The 22,486-nt window shown below is 38.8% G+C and overlaps 1 protein-coding gene across 3 annotated transcripts; it reads left to right on the forward strand.

Moving 5' to 3' along the window:
- Positions 1-212: 212 nt before the first annotated feature.
- stx3a (syntaxin 3A) lies at positions 213-22,454 on the forward strand. 3 transcript variants are annotated; one of them, XM_042492928.1, is made up of 11 exons: positions 213-574; positions 10,642-10,716; positions 10,872-10,971; positions 11,987-12,061; positions 12,252-12,322; positions 12,456-12,564; positions 12,640-12,713; positions 14,175-14,309; positions 16,307-16,417; positions 18,508-18,624; positions 19,015-22,454. In XM_042492928.1, exons 1-10 carry the CDS (start codon positions 545-547, stop codon positions 18,595-18,597), a joined length of 870 nt encoding a protein of 289 aa, XP_042348862.1. In that variant the 5' UTR covers positions 213-544; the 3' UTR covers positions 18,598-18,624; positions 19,015-22,454. The 3 variants fall into 3 exon arrangements, with proteins under 3 accessions (XP_042348862.1, XP_042348864.1, XP_042348865.1); XM_042492930.1 differs by having other exon boundaries at positions 19,018-22,454; XM_042492931.1 differs by lacking the exons at positions 16,307-16,417; positions 18,508-18,624; positions 19,015-22,454 and adding an exon at positions 14,526-15,315.
- Positions 22,455-22,486: the final 32 nt, after the last annotated feature.

A 22,486-nucleotide genomic window follows, 5' to 3' on the forward strand; every position in this document is an offset into this window, starting at 1 on the left:
TATAGGAATGCCTTTCGATGAAAATAAATCTTCAAACGTGATTTAAAAGGGGACAGTGATCATCAATATCATCAGTAGGTATCGATTATTCCTGCAGCACCTGAATGCATCACTGCTGCAGGTGGCTCAGGGCGTGGCCTCATCTCGGAGGACATGCACTTGTCTGCGCATGCGTGAGTCAGAAAAGTGCGTTTTAGAATGATTACTGGTGGCCAGCGGAGAGACAGATTATACGGCTCTACACAACTGTTGTTTTAATCCCCTGGGCGAGGAGATTTAGCAAAGAAAAAACACAGGTTTTAAACCCAGCAGCCATATTGCATGGAAAAACGACGGAAAGACTCCTGTTTTCAGAAAAAGTCGTTTTCTCAAACACCTCTGTTAAGACTTTTGGGGAGTTTAATTGTTTTTCTTACTGGCGGTGGGTTTGTGTCGGACAGCTAGCTCGCCAGCTGGCTGAGGAAGTCAGAGATTGGGACTAGTTTTGAGCCATTTTTTCCCACTATTTCTTTAGTTTTGAGGTGTTAAATTAACCGTCTAAAAGATGAAGGACCGATTGGAGCAACTTAAAGCGGTGAGTAGTGTCCAGGAAATGTCAAGTTTCCTCACAAGCTCTTTTTTTCTTCCAGTGTTGTGTCTCTGTACACTTGTCCTCCGAAAAACGTTTCTCATAGGAAGACAGTAGAGTTAAAAATATTCATTTTTACTATTTACACTTTCATTTAAACGGTTGAACCAAAAAAATAACTTGACCCAGTCTTGCACCATGTGATGACATAACTCATATGATGGATGTAGTAACACTGCAGGTTGGAAAGTGATTTAAAATGGGGGTGTTAGGTAAAAGAGATGCAGCCACACAGACATCATTTTCCATTTCTTTTCATGCAGCCATGTTGTATGGTGTGGTAAGATATGTGTTGGCACGTAGTTTAATTGATGGTAGTAGTTAAACTGTGTCACCAGACGTCATTTTAAAAGTTGTAAATTAAAAACGGGGCTCCTGATTCCTATAATATGATGTTAACCTGTGGGTACTGAGGCATTTACACAGCAGTTGCGTTGGACAGTTTCAGCTGAAAGTGACACCAGATGAATCATTCTGGTTTCATATTTATTGATTAGCAGTTGCCAGTGTCACTGAAAACATTAATTTATTATTCAGATCAGTGAAAAAATATGACATATTTTTAGTTCAATTATAGTGCAAAAATGTAAAAATACTCTGGTCCCAGCCACTCAGAGGAATTTGCCGCCTTTATCTGTATTAAACAAAAAATCAACAACTTTGGCTTTTGGACTATGTGATTCAAACACTAAAACAAGCAATTTAAAGATAGCTGGGACATATTGGAAGGTTTGGATGGACATTGTTAAGTTGTTTCTGAAAAAGTAAGTGATAAATCCGCCATTAAAATAAAAAATGGAGTACTCAATAATGGAAAAATTCCATTATTGAGTTTCCAGCCATTGGAGCTGAAAACATTCAGTCAGCTGATCGGTGGGAAATTAATTAAAGAGTTTGGTTCCGCATTAATCTTTCAAGTCATTTATCATACAAAAATATCAAAATACTTTTGAGTATTTGCTGCCTTACTTGTTGTTGTTGTTGTTGTTGTTGTTGTTTGGTTGGGGGTTTTTGTAGTTGAAAATCTTTGGTTTTTGGAGTGTTTGACACACAAAAACAAGCAAATTTGAAGATGCCACCTTGAGAGATTTTGATCTTCAAGTATTCCCTAAAATTGTACAGAGTACATCATTAATCAATGATTTAAAAATAAAAAAAAAATAGACCAATCAGTACTGAAAATCTCTTGTAAGTTGCGGTCCTCGTTGCCATTACTGCCATAAACATTTTAAAGTATAGAAAATATATTAATTATGGTCAAAGTCAAGAGTTGTAAAATGGATACAGGATATACAATCGGGATAGATCAAACCAAAATAATGTTAACCTTACTTGTCTCCAGCCATCAGAGCCACAAATCCTCTACAGCAGCAAACATCCATTTTTAATAACATTTTCCCATCAAAGTTAATGACAGTTCATACACCTTCTTGTTGCCCAAGATGGTGAGGCCTTGATCCAATTTTAACCTAAGTCGGGATGTGTTGCCATAGTTACCTGAAACTGCTGGCCAAATATTTGCTGTGTTTAACGTTGCGGTGTCCCCCCAGGCGTCTGTAATCTCACACAGCTGGTCTCTTTTCAGGGAAAGGAAGTTAAGATAGCAAGTGAAGTGGGCGAGTCATTTGATGGGAAGTTGACGCTTTATACTGGATCTGAACACCTGTGAAACTGTGCTACGATCTCATCATTTTTTTTCTTTACTTCTCTTTGTCTTTATCTGTCTTGTTTATCCACATTCACCCCACACTTTTATTTTCCTCCTTGAGATTCCTATCTAATGTTTAACGTGCAGGCGTCATCACGTCACCTGATAGACTGTAGACTTTGAAGAAGAGGAGCAACAAGAAATGCTGAATTGCAGTTTGACCTGGAGCTGTGGTCACATGCGATCACTTACGCTGCATGCTGTTAGAAAACTTTAAATACAGTTGCTTTGTCAGCTTGTTTTAAAATATACAAATAAAACACACGTTGATAAAGTAGCCATGTTTGCCATATTTCTAGGGCTGCAACTAACAGTTATTTTCATTATAATCTGCTGATATTTTCACATTAATTGATGAATTGTTTAGTCTATAAAAAGTAAAAAAAAAAAGGGAAAAATATTCATCACAGCTTCCTAAAACCCAAAGTGACATCTTCAGTTTGTCTCTTTTGTCCAACCAACAGTGCAAAACCCAGAGCCCAACCGATATATTGGTTACCCAGTTTTATCGGCCGATATTTGCTCATCACAGATATATCAGTAGTCTGATATGCACAATATGAAAAGTTTTATTTTTAACAGGACATAATACAGTAAAGGCCTCTTAGAGTAATTTAAAATGATTCCAGATTAAGTTTACTGTTTCAGTGCACTTATGTCGTTGTTTAACTGTAAAATATTCTGCCGCCATTACATACCTTTGTCACAAGTATTTGATAACCATATCTGAGGGATAATTGCGTTGCATAATCGCATGTACATATAATATTGGCTGATATATTGATTTCGGAATTTCTATCTCCCCAGTATCAATGTCGACATTGGCCTCAAAAATCCATTATTGGTCAGGTTTTACCAAAGACTCTTCATGTACTATCATAAACAACAAAAAGCTGAAAATTATCACATTTAAAAAACAGAAAGAAGCACATGTTTGACATTTTTGCTGAGAAAATGACTAAAAAAGAATAATAAATTATCAAAATAGTTAGCAAATAATTTTCTTTCAAATGACTAATCAATTATTAATCGGCACATTGTTGTAGCTCTAAAGAGTTTACTGAAGGCTGACATAAACTTGACAGCAGTTTTCATGTTATTCAGGCTCTCGGTTCACTTTCCTCATAGTATTTTCAGTCAGAGTCACATCCTCTTCAGTTCTGAGTAGCATTTCCTCATAGAGTACTACAGACTTGCTGGGATGCCGTTGTTACGTTACGTCGCCCACCTGGCTCAGAGATCAGCACACTGAACAGGGAAAGCTGTCACTGAACTGACACGACTTCTCCTGCAGAACGTGGAGTTTTTAAATCCCATGTCAGATTTTAGCGTTGCATTAACACAAGTCCTGATGGGGTATTTTGGCTTCTGTCACCATGCTGCTGTAAATCTGACCCCAGGTCCCAGTCCTGCTGCTGTTTGTGGCTCAATTTCTTAATCGTCCTGCGGGAAAAGCTAGTGCAGAGGACAGCAACTAATAGCTATTTATATCATTAATAAATTTGCATTTGTATTGTATTTTTTCAATTTGTATGTTGAGCCATATAATGTGCGAAAAACTGTGGGAAACAAACATAAAAAATACTCCAAAAATACTCAATATACTGACATTTTGACATGCAACGAAGCAAGTCCTCAGAAATGGCCAGCTGAAACTAGACGTGGGGAAAAATGATTCTTAGATGTATCGTGGTTCTCTCTTGAAAGATTATGTCAATGCAGAAAAGTATATTATCAGAAATTTAAAACCCAATTGTGGACATTATGATTGCTTGTACCAGTTTTGTAGGACTGGGCTGTAGCCTACGTTCCCGACAGCTGAACCATAGATTGTATAAAATAATGCATGTATCCACAGTGATGCTGCCCACTGGTTTGTGGATTTCTGTTTTGAAGCCTCAAGTTTGGCATTATGGCTGTTGCCATTTCGAATCTTTGAAACCAGGAGTGACTGTATTTGGGCCAGAGGGTGGCGATAACCGAAACATAGACCAATTGACTGATTGACCAATTCTTACAGCTTTCCAAGTGTACACGTTAATTTTTACACTATATGACGGTCCAGTTTCAGCTCAGTCTAAGCTCAACTGTCATCTTTCTCAACCTCCAAGTAAGGCGTAATCTCTGGTAGCATTTCATCATTTATGATCCTTAGAGACAAAGTCTGACAGTTAATCACCTCCCAGTTTCTCGGACTGCTTTATTGTTGTCTTTGGTTTGCTCACGCTTCACTCTTCTTCGGTTTGTTGTGTTGGAGAGTTGGATCACGATGTCTGCCTCAGCCTGTCTGGTCATTGCCGTATTGAATCGAGTTATGCAACAACCTGACATATGGTGCTTTGTATGCAGAGCAAGCGTAATTGAGTGATTTGAATAGAAGGAACGAGCCAGGCTGACATATCAATGCACTGATGTGCAGCGTGTGCTCTGTTTTTCTTATTTTTATTTGATGATTGCACAATCTTCATGTAACTAAGCATGAGATTATAGCATTTTGTCGAGTTTCATAAAAAAAAAAGAGAAAATCTAATTTGCTGCTTTGTGGTTCCCGCTGTCAGTCAGCATTTTGGCACATTTGCACAGAGTGGCATTAAATCTACTTTGTTCGCAGTTTATTTATTTATTTCTCTGAAAATAGTGATTAGAGCATGGGTGTAGTTTTTCATTAGCATCAGACAATAATGCACAAAATGCTGCAAAAAAAAAAGGTTTATGTGAAATATTTCCACACGGCACTCTTTCTTTTTTAACATTAAATATCTCACACTGCTTCTTTAAAACCACCACTAATGATGGGTTGCAGGTTGAGTCATATGATGAGCAACTGAGTTTAAAGAGCAATGTTAGAAAAGTTTTCCTCGTGACTTAGATAAGGTCACTTTGATTGACTGTTCCTGTCAGTATTAAACTGTTGTTTCATAAACGCTAGTGCCTGTGTGTGTGTGTGTGTGTGTGTGTGTGTGGCCTTTGCCCATTTGGGGTTGTTACAGCATTTGTTGCACATGTTCGTCCCTTTCCTCTTATTTTTGCTGAATGAGAGACACTGGAAGGAAGTGAGTGCTTGTTCTTATCTCGCTGCTGCAGAAACACTGCGTGAGGGAGCATAACGTTTAGGCCAGAGGGCTGCAGCTGTATGTACGATGAACAACTCACAGAGAGGTCTAAAAACAAGCACTGTGTGTGAGGAAACTCTGTGCCCACAACTGTTGTTAGTTACAGCAGCCCAAACCAAATAGACAAGGCCAAATTTGCAATTCAAATTTTAGATGAGGAGTAGAAGGTTAAAGAGTGTCTAAAACTTGCCATTTGAAAACAAAGAACTTGTGCTGTTGCACTGAATATAAGTTCCTAATAGGGCTGCAGATGCCGACTATTTAAGTTATTAATTACTCTGCTATACTATTTTCTTTCTTATTACAAAATGTTTAAAATTTAGTTATAAAAAAGCCCATTATGATGTCCACAGCCCTAGATGATGTCGTAAAACGGCTAGGTGTGTGCAAAATTAGATTTTTTGCTGATATGCAGATATTTTCCAACTTGTTCTGGCCGATTGCAGAAGCCAATACCAATACATGCTTATATTTGTTTCCACCTTATTGCGGAGAACATCAAGTCTCTCCTGTAGTGGACCTGTTATTACGCCTACTGTTATCGTGATGGTCCAGCGGCAGATGCAGACATAAAAAGCAATGCTAGGTTACATGTTAAACCGGCCTTATTTATTCTCATGCAACCAAACTGTAAAATTCATCCCACTTTCACAGGCTTGGATAATTATCTCCCTGAGACAATGCTGACAATAGCCCCAACCAGGGCAAATTTGACCTATTTTGACTAATTAAAGTTGCATAATCTAAGCGGCATTTTATCAGCCTGTCACATGGGCAGAAGTGTTAATTTGTCAAATGCCACTATTTCTTTTTAAAGCATTTACGACATGCCAGTATTAACGTGGATCCCCCAAAGTGGCTTGTTTCATTTGACTGACCATCCAAAACTCAAGAAAAAAACTGTATTTTGTATCAAATGATAAAGAAAGCAGAAAATGCTCACATTTGAGTAGCTGGAGCCATCAAATGTTTAGGAGATTTGCTTGAAAAATACATAATGTCAATCAGTTATTAAAATAAATTATCATTTGTTTTTCCACCAACCGACTGCTCAGTGAACTACTGGTAATGATTGCAGCTGTTGCTCCAAGTTCCTTTTTAAATTATGACATTGTGCACTGTATAAACAGACAACGTTTCAACTTTCTCCAGCGTTTCTGTTATTGTTGGCAGCGCCGTCGTAAAGACAGCTGGAGCACTTTCTGTTTTCCTCAGATCTTAGCAACTATTACAGTTTCCACAGTGACTTTAGAGTTTCACCATCTGCCTTTTCTGCTACTGTAAATAATAACTGCAAAAAACTTCAATTGATATGCTCTGGTTTATTTTTTAATTTGTTTTAAAGGATCCCCATTAGTTGCTACCAGGGCATTGAAATGAAACCGTTTTCCTCAGGAAGGACGTCAGACAGCAAGAACAGATGATATTTATAATATTACTACTACTAATAATAATGATAACAATGACAATAATAATAATAATAGCACCTAGAAGAACTGTACCACAGTACGGGCTGCCACAAGCTCATTTTACTGGTAGATTTTTTTTAAGGAACAAACTTGTTCCACTGAGTAGAGGCCCTGTGCAAAACTGTTTTCTGAGTAGCTCATTTTCTAGGTGCAGGAACTACAACATGACCACGCGTGACCTGTCGAGTGATATGACCGTGTCTGTTATTGATATATGAGATCTTTGAGTATAAACTTTTAGGCTTTGTCGTAATTTTTTTTTTTCACTGCAATCCCGCAAGAGGCCACTGTGAAAAATTGACTGAGCAGCTTTTCTGGGGGCCGGGAAAACTACCAGCATCTCGAATGTGATGTCCTCTTCCTAATGTGCAGTGCTTGATGAGCTTCAAAATAAAGTTCCTGTGTGCTGTAAATCGAGCCTTCATTTGCCATGGAGATTGTATCCTGTGGCAGTCAGAATTGCACAGTGAAAACAAGGTCTATGGGGAACCAATCTAAATGCTGCTGGTGTCATTATTCTGTGGCCATTACACCTGTCTGCGTCCATTTTAATACGGCAATAAGGAAGAGTGTAACTCCACTTGGAAGTTTAACAATAGTTGTAGTTACAGAGTGACTGTAGTACGGTGTTAATAAAGCGTAGTATTGATGTCTATTCAGAAAGAGATTGAGGCAGAGTCAGGTGATACGAGAGAGCAGGGAAGTCGACAGGTGTTTTGGCTAACATTTTCCATGCCTTGACTTTGATCCAGGCTGACTTTCTCCAGGAAAGTCAAGTGTCCAGACTTCAGACTCTGTTACCCATTACAACACAGCAGCACAAACTACCACGTGTCAAGCGTTTGGGCAGCTGGTAACACGCTACAGGTGCTCAGTGGAAACACATTAGTCTTTAAAAAGCAGAAGTAATTAAAAGGGAGGGAACTACGTGAGCATGTTGTCCCTTTCCACTCATTGTTTCTCTCTTATTTCCTCCACCTAACTCCGTCACAGCATGGCTCTGTGATGTCTGTTTACACTGTGCCTCAGCTGCGGTTTCTTTAAGTCAGTTGAAACAGGTTAAGTTCCTGGAGCCCGGCCCTCGTCCTCTACCGTGCAAATATTCGCCAGCAGGGCTTAACTCTTTGTGGCCAACCTGCGGCACTGCCCTGTGTTTACTGACTGTACCTTGTGACATATATATGACCTCGGTAGAGTGAAACTTTCTGATAGATTTTATTGGCTGTAGGCCGATCAGGGTCAGATCAAAAATTCCAGCTGATGGATCACGTTTACCTGCTTAACAGGAAGCAATTTCATCAGTGTTTGTTCACAGTCTAAATGCTGTTCACTGGCTTTTCCACCCTGACAAGAAATGTACTTCTCGAGATTCATCCAGTACTAAATTCTGTCACGAATATTGGTATTATTGGTCTATAGAAAATCTTGTAAGAAGATGATTAAGATGTTGATATTCATATTTTTTTCTGCTTATATTACTAGTGTGGTGTATGCTAAGACTTGGGGCTTGGTATCAAATCTCAATGCTTTACATGCTAACTAAAATGTGTCCATTTGTCACAGAGTATCAACAGCTATCAAGAATTTAAAGCCAACATTGAATGCTTCGTCAGATTCATAGTTTTACTCGTCCTTTGACTTTTTCTTGGTTTAATTTCCTGGTTTAAATCATAACTTCGTTCAATTTTGATTGTATTTCATTAGAACAAAATTCATGCTCAATGTTGGGACAATGTGTGTATATCCTGCCATAAAGCTGCTACAAAGTTCCTTGTTTATGCCTCTTTTGCATTTTTGCACAGAACCATAGACATTTAACAAGGCATGACATGTAACACAACAGCGTTGGCCTCTAGTGTGACATATAACATTTGTGTCTAGGTTGCTTTCTGCAAGGCAAAAGGTAGATTTATTTGTCATGTTTCTTAAACGTGGTTTAAGAATCAATGAAATTAAAGTTGATCCTAAATCCTGCTAAATCTTTTTGGCGTTGAAGGAGGAGTTGAAGAGTGTCACGGCCTAGGGAAAGAAGCTGCTCTGTGGTCTGGTGGTTCGGCAGCGGATACTTCTGTTCAGCAGGGTGAACAGACTGAGGCAGCTGTCTTTCAGTATGCTTTGGGCTCTGTGCAGACACCTCACTTCACCGAGGTCACTGATGCTCTGTAGATGGGAACCAGCGATGTTCTGGGCAGCTTTAATCACCCGCTGTAGAGCCTTCCTGTCCCGGGCCGTGCACGAACCATGCCAGTTTCCACTCAGTATGCTTTGTATTGCTCCTCTGTAGAAGTTAACCAGGATCTTGCTCTGGAATTTAGCCTTCCTAAGTTTCTGTAGGAAGTAGAGCCTTTTCTGTGCTTTTTTAAGCAGGGCGGTGATGTGTGAAGACTAAGATTGGTTCCCAGTGATAGTAATTACAAGGAACCTGTAGCTGATGTAGACAGGGGTGTGTGTCTTTGCCTCCTTCTTTCTAAAATCAACAATCAGCTCCTTGGTTTTACTGACGCTGAGCAGCAGGTTGTTCTCTGTGCACCACTCTGCAACTACCGCTTGTCCCGGCTCAGAGGCGAGGCGACTCTGCCCCCCCTTTTTGATATTACGCTGAATGGCAAACGGTGTGATATTCCTGCCGTGGCAGGCAGTGTAAAAGTGGCCATATTTAAGGGTATTTTTTGCGATAACAATATTCTTGACAGTATGACAAAAATTCTGAGAATATTTTATTATTAATTTCAAGAACAAAAAATTGCAACAAAATAAGTCATAGTTTTATATGACAACATAAAGTTCGCCTTCAAATATTTAATTAAAAAATGAAAAAAAACCTCAGTTATTAAGTTTGTTAACAACAACAGTTACTCAGATTCTGTATGAAATATAAATATTACAACAAAATAAAATCAATCAAAAAATTACAGTTGCCAAATACAAAAACCATTGTAATTAATCTATAAATGGTATGTATATAATTAAATGACTGAGCTGTTTTCTCAACCTGGATCTGTATGCACTGTACGTTGCTAATTAGGATATAATTATTTCTTACTATATTAAAAATGATACCAGTATTGTCTTGGATAAAACTGATATGGCACACCCCTAGATGTCACTACCAGCATTCAGGTTTTATATTGACTCCCCAATCTAAACTTTAATTGTTACCCAGTTTCATGATGGAAACAAAAACATCAGAAGTCTCAGAAACCATCAGGCTCACATGTTGTCTGCAGGGCTGTGAATGAGTTTCAGGCAGAGAGTGGTTTTGAGTCACATTTTGACTTTAGGCTGGTTTATTTGACAGGATGTCTTTATCCTGCATATTTATCTGGGCCCAACACTGAAAATAGAAATTGCAGTACCCCTGTTTGATTGTTATCTGTTTGTTTGTAGATCACTTTTCAAAAACCATGTGACTTAAGTGCTTTACATATAACCTAACCTAAAAACATATACAGGAAATAGAGGTTGATTTAAAAAAAAGATATAATTCCACGGGTTTAGAAGAGTAAGTAGATGAAAAAAACCCGTAGACAGGCACACTGAGATGTCTGATTTTCTGTTTTGACATTATTGAACACACTGAGCATTTGAATGAACTTGTAATCCTGAGGTGTTGATGACATACTTGAGCTTCAGAAAAACATTTAATACCCTTCACACGTTCTCTCTGGCCAGCTGTAAACTCCCAGTACCACTCTGACACAGCTTATACTTTCATTCAAACAGACGTGCGATCAAGATGATGACGAGGTGGAGATCGCTGTGGACAACGCAGCCTTCATGGACGAGTTCTTCTGTCAGGTCAGTGCTGCTCTCCGTGTATAGAGGCTGTTTTTATATCTTCACTTGTGATTATCAGGGGCATAGCTGCGTGAATATTTGTAAATGGCTTTTTTTTAATTTATTTTTTTACATTTGTATGCATTTGAGATTTATGGTGTGTTTGTTTATTTCAGATCGAGGACATCAGGAACAGTATTGATAAAATTGATGAGAACGTGGCTGAAGTGAAAAAGCTTTACTCAGTCATTCTGTCTGCTCCCACATCAGATCAGAGTAAGATACCAGCTTTACTTTCTTACTTACACTCACCCCACCCTGCTGATTTACAATCATAATGTGGATGTTTTTCTTAATTAATGGTTTCTATCGTTTCTTCTTTACAAGCAACATTTGTATGCATTTTTTATGTCTCAAATTGAATTAAATCAGGCTGTTGTGAAGAAGAACTCAAAAAAGCCACAGATAATTTTCACCTAAAAGTGAACTGGTATATTGCGTGTTGTATCCAGTAACAATGACAATTTGTTGTGTAAGGATATAGTGGAGTAATGGCGTCCTGAGCAGAAAATGTAATCACGCTGGCGATGTGTGTTGTTGTAATTCCAGTTTCTCTGTTAATTATTGTGTAGACACTTCAGCTATGCATGTATGTTTAGTTTTTTTTTTAGTTCTCATTTTACAGCTTAACAGTACACTATGATTTTGAAAACATCTGACATTAGAAATAGGCAATTCAGTAACAGAATCTTGGTTCATATTTGTTTATTGTTGCCTAGTTTGACAGTTTGAACACAGTTCAATAGCAGTAATTGACATGAGTGACAGCTGCATTAGTCACTCCACGGCTCTGATTGATTGTTTTCATAAAGTCACGCTAGAGTCTTGCGGTGCCGTTTCAAGTACTTCAAGGAGGAGGCACATAAGTGTTTTTATTGCAGTAGGAAGAGTAGAAGGGACTTTTTTTTTATCTGTCTCATGTCCTCCTTTCAGAATATTGTGATAGTTTCAATAAATATAACTCTTAGTTATTTTCATAAAAGTTACCAACTTTATCTTTAAAGCAACGTCTTAAAAATATGTCAATTAATGCAGGTTCACTGGTTTGAAAATCTCATATAATCAAGGGATAACATTTTTAAAGACAGCAGATCTTTCCTGAGCATCATGTTGATTTTTAAACCTGCTCTGAGAACATGATCAGTTTCTGAGTTTTTGCAATAGGTGTGGTTCTCTCACTCTGTTGCTAATGTTCTCAAGTGTTTATTGCCACATGTCTCTTCCTTCCCAGAAACACAGGATGACTTGGAGGCAATCACCAACGACATAAAAAAGATGGCCAACAATGCAAGAAACAAACTCAAGAGTGAGTCTGCCCCATGACTTTGCCTCACACACACACACACACACACACACACACACACACACACACACACACACACAGTGGGGATGTTCAATGGATTTGGTGTGAAATGGTGCTGGAGAATTAGACAATGATGTGATGTGAAGTTAATTTTAAAACAGAATCTTAAATCATCATTTGGATTGCTTCACAGCCATCGAGAGGAATCTGGAGTCAGAAGAGCAGGAGAGGGTGTCGGCTGACATGCGGATACGTAAATCACAGGTAAATTACATACACCTGAAGTTTATTTTTAGGTTTTCTCTCACATTGAAATTCAACAGGCTTATTTTCTGTGACGCAGGTCTGCTAAAGCACTGAATAAATACAAAAAAACCTTTTTTTTCTTGTCTTCCAGCATGCAGTGCTGTCCAGAAAGTTTGTGGAGGTAATGACAAAGTATAATGAAGCCCAGGTGGACTTCAGGGAGAGGAGTAAAGGACGCATTCAAAGACAATTAGAGATAAGTGAGTGACCTCCATAAAGTTATGTGATGGTCCCACGGTCTGCTTTGTCATTAACTTTTTTCTTTCCCTCTCCAGCTGGAAAAGCAACAACAGATGACGAACTGGAGGAGATGCTGGAGAGTGGCAACGCTGCTGTGTTTACTGCAGGGGTAAGTGTGTGTGCGCACATGCATTTCTGCTATTTTTAACTATAACCCAACAAACACTCTGCCTTCACACTGATCATGGTGTGGCTGAACGGAGAAAAAGTTGTCAGTTGCTCACTCCAACTAGAAACCCCTCGTATCAACTGGTTAAAGATTAGCTGTGCTTGTGATTTGGCCTCAAAGTCAGCTTTCTTTCTTGTGCCTTCTTGAGGGCTCCAAACCTCCTTTAACGTACTAACAGCCAATGCACACAAACATTTATTGAACTAATTGGAACAGCTGAGAAATCAGCACCAGCGTGTCTCAACTGAACAGAATATGCACAATGCAAGTGATGAGAAAGTCTCTCTTTCAGTACAGTTTGGGAAGAATTTCTTGCAAAAGGATACACAGCTTAACTTGACAGCACACCTTACCATAAGCGTAACGAGAAAGGGTAACGTTTATTAATGTAACATTTTATGTGTACTGCAGACATTAAAATTTATGACGTGATCGCCTTCTTCTCCTACTACAGTAAAATGACTTATAACGCTAAACCCATCTGAAAGTTAAAGGTTCAAAACATTAAGTGTGAAATTTTCAGACAGCAAGTGCCACAATCAAATCCAATCAATGACACTAGTACAGTCTCCGTTTAAAACGTGTGTTTAGACAGGCCGATTTCCTCGAAAACAACTGATCCAAACTCGCCACAGCGTTTTATGGGTCCTGAGCAATAGACCTCCATGCGGTAGTTGTGTTTCCGAGCAATACTTGAGTGTACGAGTCATTTCGGTGATAAAGCTCACACAAACATTTTATGGCCTCACTAAATTCACATCCAGGGTATTTCCAGGAAGAAATATGTTCACTCTGATGGATACATCATCGAACATTATTATTATGGTTTTAATACTTAAGTTTAATTTTATATTCTTAAGGGAATTCTGAAAAAATGTTTCTGTTTTTGAGATTTTATGATTTTATTGATTGCACACTGCATTGCTCACAGTGTCTGTGTATTTTTTATTATGTAATTACTTATTTTTTGACTCAGTGTTTTATTTACCATAATGTGAATTTTTAATGATAACCGTGATCTGAATACTACATTTTGTTCTTCTCATGTATTTGCATGGCTTGACCCTTGATCGCTGAAGCTTGAACTGTTCGAGTTTGTTGAACTGTAATATCTCCGCTCTCTTTTTCTTCATCTGTTCTTGAATGTACTGAAGCAAGCGACGGGGAGAGAGCTGTATCCAGCAGGCTGTTTGGTGGTGTAACAGTTAATAGGGGTCCCCTCTCAATACACTACACAGTGTTTACATACTGCACTTATAATAAATTTGTCCCATAGATTTAAGATCTCTCACTCAACACTGCACTAGCAGAAGTTTACCTCTGACCATCACAGACTCAGTTTTTTTTCATGTTTATCTGAACTGGTCCTGAATAATACCAATAAACCTCTCCTCATAACAGATTGTGGACGCTGGGATTTCTAAACAGGCCCTGAGTGAGATTGAATCAAGACACAAAGACATTGTCCGCCTGGAAAGTAGCATCAAGGAGCTGCATGATATGTTTGTAGACATCGCCATGCTGGTGGAGAGCCAGGTACAGTCCTCCACATCCACTTGCCCATTATTTCGTCCACCCGTCAATTACTTCAGGAACTTCGCATCCATTTCAGTCATTTGTTTTGCTCATTCTGACCTTTTCCTCGCCGCTGTGTTCTGTCCCGACTGTATCAATGCTTTTTCTCCTGTTTATCTCTCTTCACATCTCCACTGTGGTTTCACTGTACATCTGCATCTGTTTCCTCTTTTCCAGCTCCATGCCTTTCTTACACCTCTCTTTACTTCATTCTGCCGCCTTCATCTCATCACCCATGGAACCAACATGAGTGCATTTAGTAAGATGTACAATTAAAGCAACATCGGAGCAGACTAAACACTAGAATAAATCCAAACACATACTGTTTATCAGTCAGTCACTGTATGACTATGCGTACATATGTCTAACCACATATTTCCTGCTACTTAAACCATGCTCTCTGAGGGGAAGGCTTGTTTGAGGTAAGGGCCAAACTCCTGCTGTTTGTGTTGTGTGATTTTCTCATGAATGGAAGACGTACCTATTTTTAAGCAGCTGTGTATTTTAACAATGTGGGTAGATTGCACATTGTGCAGTAGATTTTGCAGATTTCACGTAGGATTTTTATATGCCGGCTGCCATGAACACAAAGGGTATTGAGGCAGATTGAGAGAGAGCACTGCCTCTCTCTCCCTCTCTTTATAAAGCTTGACCAAACTCCCAACACCCGAGACACACTGCATGCATTAGCAGCACATGATGGCAACCTCACCAAACTGCAGCATCTTGCACGCTTGCGGTGTTCACACTGGTAGCACTGATGCTGCAACGCTGCTGCAGAGGTGCCTGCTGCTATGAATACTGTATTTCCACATTTATAAGCACATACTCCATTCATTTATGAGGCTGTGCACACTCTTGCATTGTCAACAACACGGTCATGCAACTTTTCGCAAATGCCTTTGGTCAACAACTAAAGGGGTTTTGTGAACATAAACGTTATCAGAGGGCTTTTATTTTTGAAACGGAAACAGGAAATGTTGAGTAAAACAGATACATTAATATTTCCTCGTGTCTGTGACAGATAGAGAATTTGAACTTGCAGTGAAAGTTTATGTGTCTATATAGTGATTAAAACAGCATTTTCACTATCTATTTCTGCTGCACATGGGAAACAAGTCTCAGTTTCTCTAGATGTGTCGCAGCTGAGACCCACCTGAGCAGCGTTGCTCATGCTGGAAGTAAGCCTGCTCTAATTTGTTAACATGAGCAGTGAAAAAAAGACCCAACAGGTTCTGCGACGCTCACACGCTGCTCACTGCAGCAGTGTGTCTCAGGGACAAACCAGCTGTAAATCTAGGCAGTGCTGATCAAATATAATACAAGATTCTGCTACTCCATTGCCTGTTTCTCACCTAAAATGTTTTAAGAAACATATTTTACCTTACTGTTTTATGGTAATTTGTGAATGTTTGTTAACAGCTGGCTATTATGTTGTTCTCTGTGTGTCAAGCTCGTATTACTCCCTCCACCAGCACGAGCATTTATTGGTTCTGTCTGGTGCAGTGCATTCTGGTAGTTTTCTACCTCTTGAGCAAAAGCTAATGCCACAGCCTTATTTTTCTCAATTTTCTCTGGTCACGTAGCACCCATTTAAAAAGTATTTACATCTTTATACCAGTTCAGCCCAGTTTTATGAAAAGACAATCTTTTGAGCAGTGAAAAACTTGTTTAATTGTTTTTACTTCCAACTTTTAGCTTAAGGATGTTTGTCCCAAAATACATTTGACATTAATATGCTGTACATGTGAAGGCTTTTCCCTGACATTGAAAAAAAGCTTGAGTCACAGCAGAGATTTTGATAATTAAAGCACCAGAAACTTCAAAATATCGGTCAGCATATTTCTAATACATCTGACACCAGACGCGTGGCTGCATTACTTGAACCAATGCACTGTACTGTTCCTCTGCTTGTGAAGTGTTGCTCTGTATCTCACTGATTGTTGTGTGTTTTTCAGGGTGACATAGTAGACAACATAGAGCAGAATGTATCCAAGTCAGTGGACCATATCACAGTGGCTAAGGAACAGACCAAAAAGGCTGTAAGGCACCAGACCAAAGCACGCAAGGTAATGTAATTCAGCCACCTGCTGCTGCACCAGTCTGCTCGTGACTTCTTTCCGCCCTTTTCCAGACACAGTTTGACACATTTGAACTACACCATGTGCACACATACTCCCTCGCCCTGGAGACACATTGCCAGTCACACGTAACCGTTGCATTCTGTGCGCTTCGCTTTTTGTTTCTCTCTCTGTTGTTTTATGCATCTTTTTTTGTTGCTTTCTGTCACCTGTGACATCGTGCCACATGTTAGGGTGGAATGATTGACAGGATTGAGAGCAACATGGATCAGTCGGTGGGCTTTGTGGAGCGGGCTGTAGCGGACACTAAGAAAGCTGCAAAATTTCAGCAAGAGGCTCGCCGTGTGAGTGACCACAGTCAGGAGGAGCAGTCCGGTTTCCCAAAAGCAAAAAATAAATTCATGTTGACATTAACAATAGGACCACAATGACCATGAGATCAGTGCTATTCAAATTCAGATCTTGAGGCTTTAACAGGCTGTATAACAACGAGAATGATAGGAAAAATTAAATTGGACATTACATTACAAAGACTGAATCAGCCTTTGTATTAGAATATTATTCATTAATGCTTTCCATGTTGTCCAGCAGAATATAAGATACAGAATCAGTCATTGTGGAAACCGCGTAATGTCAAAAAGACAACCAAAAAATTGAACTTTAAGGAATAAAAAAAAAACAAATAAAGGGGCAACATTTTAAAACTGCGTAGTAGACATATTACCAAATAGCTGTTTATAATGATGTATGGTAGATACTTCTTTGCCTGTTGCGCAGTATGTGGTGTTATATTGCCCAACCTTAAGGTGTAAAGAATTCCTCTTTTAACACAAAGATGCTTTTGGGAAATCTGCCTTATGATATGAAGATCATCCCCACCATCAAGACCGTGATCGTCACATTGATTTGTACCTGTGATGGCTTGTGAAGACCCCCTAACCCTCCTACCTGCCTTGTTCCTGAGCCTCCACCTCCCTGTGGCCTGTGGATCCCTGTGCTTTGAAACCCAGTGACCTGCCCAGTACCGAGACCGCCTGCTTACACACACAAACTGACAGCTTACACACTCTTCTCTCTTCTTTCTCTTCAGCTTTAACCGTAACTTTGTCTTTATTTACAGTTGTCCGTGGCTGCTGTTGCATTGTTCTGTGACTTTGTCTGTTTGACGATGTTGCTCATCAGCTTCAGGCTGTTAAAGCTCGTATATGGAAATAACTTTATTAACATGAAGTCAACATGCCAAGACAAACTGGTTTATCAGACTTTTGCAAGATTGGAGTTTGTGTGGTTACCAAGCTAAAAGGAGAATTTGTGATATTTGATACAGCCATTGTTGCAATATATTATACATATTCCCTCATACAAAGCTTGTACTTAATAACATACAGTAGTGGACTCCATAATTTGAATTGAAATGAGTTTAGAAAAGTCCTGAAATTTGTTTGTGATTCAAGAAATTATTACAGTAATCTTCATCGATAATCTAACACTTCAGATAATATAACTGCTTTTTTTTCTGTAGCTTTCGAAGTAAGGTAGTGACGTTTTATTGATCACTGTATGTTTCTTCTTTTTCTCCTTGCGTTCCGTCTCTCCCTTCTTTTATGCCAGCTAGCTGAAATTATGTTTGAATAGAGATTGAATCTGATATGTTAAAAAAAAATAACCCCGCACAGTTGGGGCAAGAATAACAAATTATTATGGGTCCTTAAAAGATCATATAAAAGTTTTGAAATTTTGTCCATGAAAATGTGTGGGAACTTTAGCTTTACAAATATATGCAAAATATTCTTTTAATGACCAGAATTTATCCAATCTATTTTTAAATGAGTTAACTGAAGTAGCCGGCACTACATCCACTCGTTCCATGTTTTTACTGCTTTTATGAATCATATCTATTATTTCAAAAGTGGATGACGTGCTCAGCCAAACCATCTGTAAACAAGCTTTTATAGATCTCTGTCTATGCCAGAATTGATGAATGTAGTTGTTGCACAAATTCAGGACATATAATCCTTGTTTTTTCCCCACTGAGAATGGTACTAATGGTCCTGTATATACTTGCTTGTCCTCAACAGAAAATGGTGATAATAGTGGTGGTTGTGCTGATCTTGGTGGGCTTACTAGCTCTCATAATCGGGTTGTCAGTTGGACTGAAGAAGTCATGAGCTATTTGAATGAGAGGAGAGCTGAGGGTGAGTAACTCTGGAGCAAATAAGCTCTACAGGGCCACAATGGGTGTGGGTTTTAACCGTGCTTTGGAAAAGGGTTTGCGCACACTTTACCTACGGCTCTGTGTGTGAGTGTGAGTGTGTGTATGTATGTGTGCGTGCGTGTGTTTGTGTGCATGTGTGTGTTTTCTTTCTATTCCGTGGGATTACTTGAGGTGTGTTTGTGTGTATTTGAAGTTCGTGGGTGTGTGTTTTTGCTCTCATTCTGAAGCGCTTGCCTCTGGTTACTGTTGAACAAACAAAGCGGTGCTAGAAGTGAGTTACAGTTTTAGCTGGTGTTTGGTCTGTGGGCTCCTTTCATCGCTCACGTTTCCCGTCATAAACGCCATTTTCTTCTTTTGTTTCTCTTTTTAGAAGATGGTCATTGTTGGTGCGGTCTGTGCTATGGTTGTTGTCATCCTCCTCATTGTCATCCTCACCTGGACACTATAACAGGACTGCTGTTTTGCTACCATCATCAGTTTATCCATCATCCACTCCACCCCATCTTCCATCAGCCAAAGAAAAACCTGATTGCTCCATATGGATATAATGATATTTAACCTGCAGATGCAAGGACTAGTAATACATTTCTGGGAAAAAAAAAAAGACTGATGAAACTTATAAAAAACTTTTAGTCCAATCAGAGCCGTCCTTCCTGTTCTGTGAGGTCTGTTTGACTCCTTTAGTTTGAGAATGCTCTGCTGCAAATGTGGAAATGAGACTGAAGCTGGTATGAGGTGCAATAACTATTGTATCTCTGCAGAGGGGAAAAAAGGGAATTGAAAAATAATCGATCATAACGTCACTCCAGTGCCTCTACTGTACATTTCACTGTCCAATGTTTAAAGCCAAAGAATCAGCCTCGAAGTCCTCTGAAATTGATTTCAATGTCCAGTAAGTTGGACTCTTGTGAAGCGCTGTGGAAGCACCCTTATTGTTATTTCTTGCCTTTATGAGCCTTGACACATGTGATTGAAAAGCTAGCTACTGTATGTTCACTGTATTTGGGATTTTGTTGGGTTTTTGGGGAGGGGGGCAGGGGATTTCCAGCACTTTCACATTTCAAAATATGACTTTATTACTGTAATTATTAAGGTGAGATGATCATGTGACTAATATAATTATTACTTCCGTGTAGCCCTGAAATATGGCTCAGTTCTTTAACTGGAAGAGGATCGGTGTGCTCACTTATGATTCTTCAGTTTAGAGAGCCCAGTGGTTCTGATTTTAAATATGAAGGATGGTGCTTATGGAAACACATTTCAAAGACGAGGAGAAAAAAAGAAGACAGCACTGCAGCATCTTGTTTTCTATCTTTGCAAACTCGTATAGCCATCATGACCTTCTACACATATACAGACATTATTGTCTCCCCTGTTTTAGTGCTGTAAAAACATTTTTTAATGCCAAAATGTATGAAGAGAGGCTGGAAGTGACACTTGCTGTTATAATTTCACTGCCAGAATAGTTTAGTAAGTAAATAACAGTAATGTATTTATTATATTATGTTGCCAATAAAGTCGCACATACAAGATAAAGTGTAAAAGGACACTATCTAACCTACAGTAAGTCTCTCTGATTGGTGTCTTTCGGTACAAGGTAGATTTTTCTTAAACGCGAGATGTGTGATGTGCATTTTAATTTAGGACTCGATATATTTCTGCTGTAAACATACAGCTCAGTTACACCTAAGTTTATTAGGTACAACTATCTGAAATTAACAGCCCTGCAATAAATGTAACGTTCATAAAAGTTTAAACAGCTTTATAGATATGTTGGTTAAACTTTGTGGGCATTTTGGAGACAGTAGTTGATGGTGCTTTTGAATTGAGTTACATACAGTGTGTCTATAATTGAGCCTGCCTTCAGTGATACAAAGAGGGTGAGCTTAGTAGCAGAAACACCTCTCAGTATAACGGTTAACAACTCAACAGCACCGCTTACTACAGTCTCGACGAATGTCTAAATCAACAAAAACTAAATCTTTCTCACTGCAAATATTTTGACTTGTCATAGTAGGAAAAACTAGTGATGATTAATGATAACTTTGTTCTCTTTAAGTGCGTCAGTGAGACAGACAGTGAGCCATAATTCACTGAATTATTTACACCGGTGCTTTTCCTAATGTCACAGGTCAAAATGTCCTCTGTGAAGGCTTGTAACCTATGTTTTTTTTGTTTTAGTCTGTATTTTAGAAAATGTTTTGATGAAAATCTGAATCTTTATTGGCATCAAGGGTAACTTAAGTTTTGGTTTGGACCCTATTTTTCCATTTGTTAGTGTCTAAGTGACTTAACAGCAAGTTTAGGTCCAGTGTTGAGCGAGAGTGCTGCAGCAGGGAATCATGAAACAGACGTCAATATGCACTGTATATGAATGTCCTCTGAAAGTGCTTTATTGCCACTGAGAGGGTCAGATTGAGAAGTATTATTGAGGATCGAATACCTACAGAGATAGACCTTTTGTAAAAGAGTAAGATCCTTTTTGTTAAACCAGAAAAAAAGCCCCCAAATCTCCATTGCCAGACACACCGTACCCTATTTAAATAGACAGTAATTTAATCCTTTTAAAACACTCTTAATTCAAAGTCAACAGAAACAAATAAAACTCACAAAGCTGTTTTCATTCATCTCTCCACTGTCCAACAATCACAACTCCTGGTTTGGCTGGAATAATATTTATTAACCCAGTTAGAAAAACAGTTCATCATACAATTGTGCCAACTTTCCTCTAGCCACCCAAACCCACCCTCCATAACCTCCCTCCACCCAGGCTGTGGGCTATTAAAGAAAATAATAATAATAATTTAACATTCACGTATAAGAGACAAAACAAATGCACCAAAAAAAAGAATTGTTTATGGAAATGGAGTCTGGTGGGTTTGACAATAGCGATTTCAATGTTTTCTCTGGTTAAACAAAAAGGATCTTTCTCTGTAGTGGCCTTTTTCATAATGTTGTCAGACACTTATGATAAAAATCTGAGCCGGTCAGTGGCAAAAGCAAGAACTTTTAATGGACATAAGCTTATTTTGCAAAATGCTTTCTGCCAAACTTTCTTAATACTGGACTAATTTCAAAAATCATTGTTCCCATTAATCGCTTAGATACAAACACATGAGAAAATAGGGGCCATGCTGAAAAATGTAAGTTACCCTTTAAACTATACGTGTTTGTAGTCAGATTTGTCACATAGATATATGAAAATGTTGTCAAGAAACCAAACTAAATGCATGAATCATTTGTTACAGGGCTGTTAGCTAGGTGTGCCAAATAAATTGGCTTTGATTCTGGTAGCTCCCCATCATTTCATTTGACCCCTTTGTCTTAGAGGGGTGAATGTGTCATCTTTAGAGTTTATTAAACCAAAATGTTGACACCCAGAGGCTTTAATGTGGCAGTTAAAGCTGGTGATTGTAGCTGTGTGTGCAACAACCCAATCAAAGACACTATTTCCAGTCATTAAAGCGACAGGTATTGACCACATACAAGGTTTTTGTCGCTGCCATCACTGAGGGAAGCGTTTGTTTCTGTTAGCCCACAGCCTGAATGGTTCCCTTTAATTCTGGTTGCGCGGGGAGCACTTGAAAGTGAGAGGCCTCCCCAGCTTGCTCTTTTGACCACACAGTCTGCTATTTTGGCTTCTGCCCTCCACTGTTCAGTCGTAATGCTTCTATTCAAGCCTTTTTTTCTCCACACACCGTTTCAACCAGCAGCACAAGCTGCAAAAAGAGAGGGAGTAAAAAACAAAAGCTGTTGTTCACTTTAAAATTAACAGATTTTAATGAGAATTAAAGATTTTATGTTTTTTAATAATTGGTTGACTTGTGTTTCCTTATTGCAAT

The sequence above is a fragment of the Plectropomus leopardus genome, chromosome 9 (genome assembly GCF_008729295.1).
Source record: "Plectropomus leopardus isolate mb chromosome 9, YSFRI_Pleo_2.0, whole genome shotgun sequence".
NCBI lineage: Eukaryota > Metazoa > Chordata > Actinopteri > Perciformes > Serranidae > Plectropomus > Plectropomus leopardus.

Coding starts and splice junctions, on each gene's coding strand:
- stx3a (XM_042492928.1), top strand. CDS start 545: ATGAAGGACCGATTGGAGCAACTTAAAGCG. Junction 12,714..14,174: donor CTGCTGTGTTTACTGCAGGG/GTAAGTGTGTGT, acceptor TCCTCATAACAG/ATTGTGGACGCTGGGATTTC. Junction 14,310..16,306: donor CCATGCTGGTGGAGAGCCAG/GTACAGTCCTCC, acceptor TGTGTTTTTCAG/GGTGACATAGTAGACAACAT.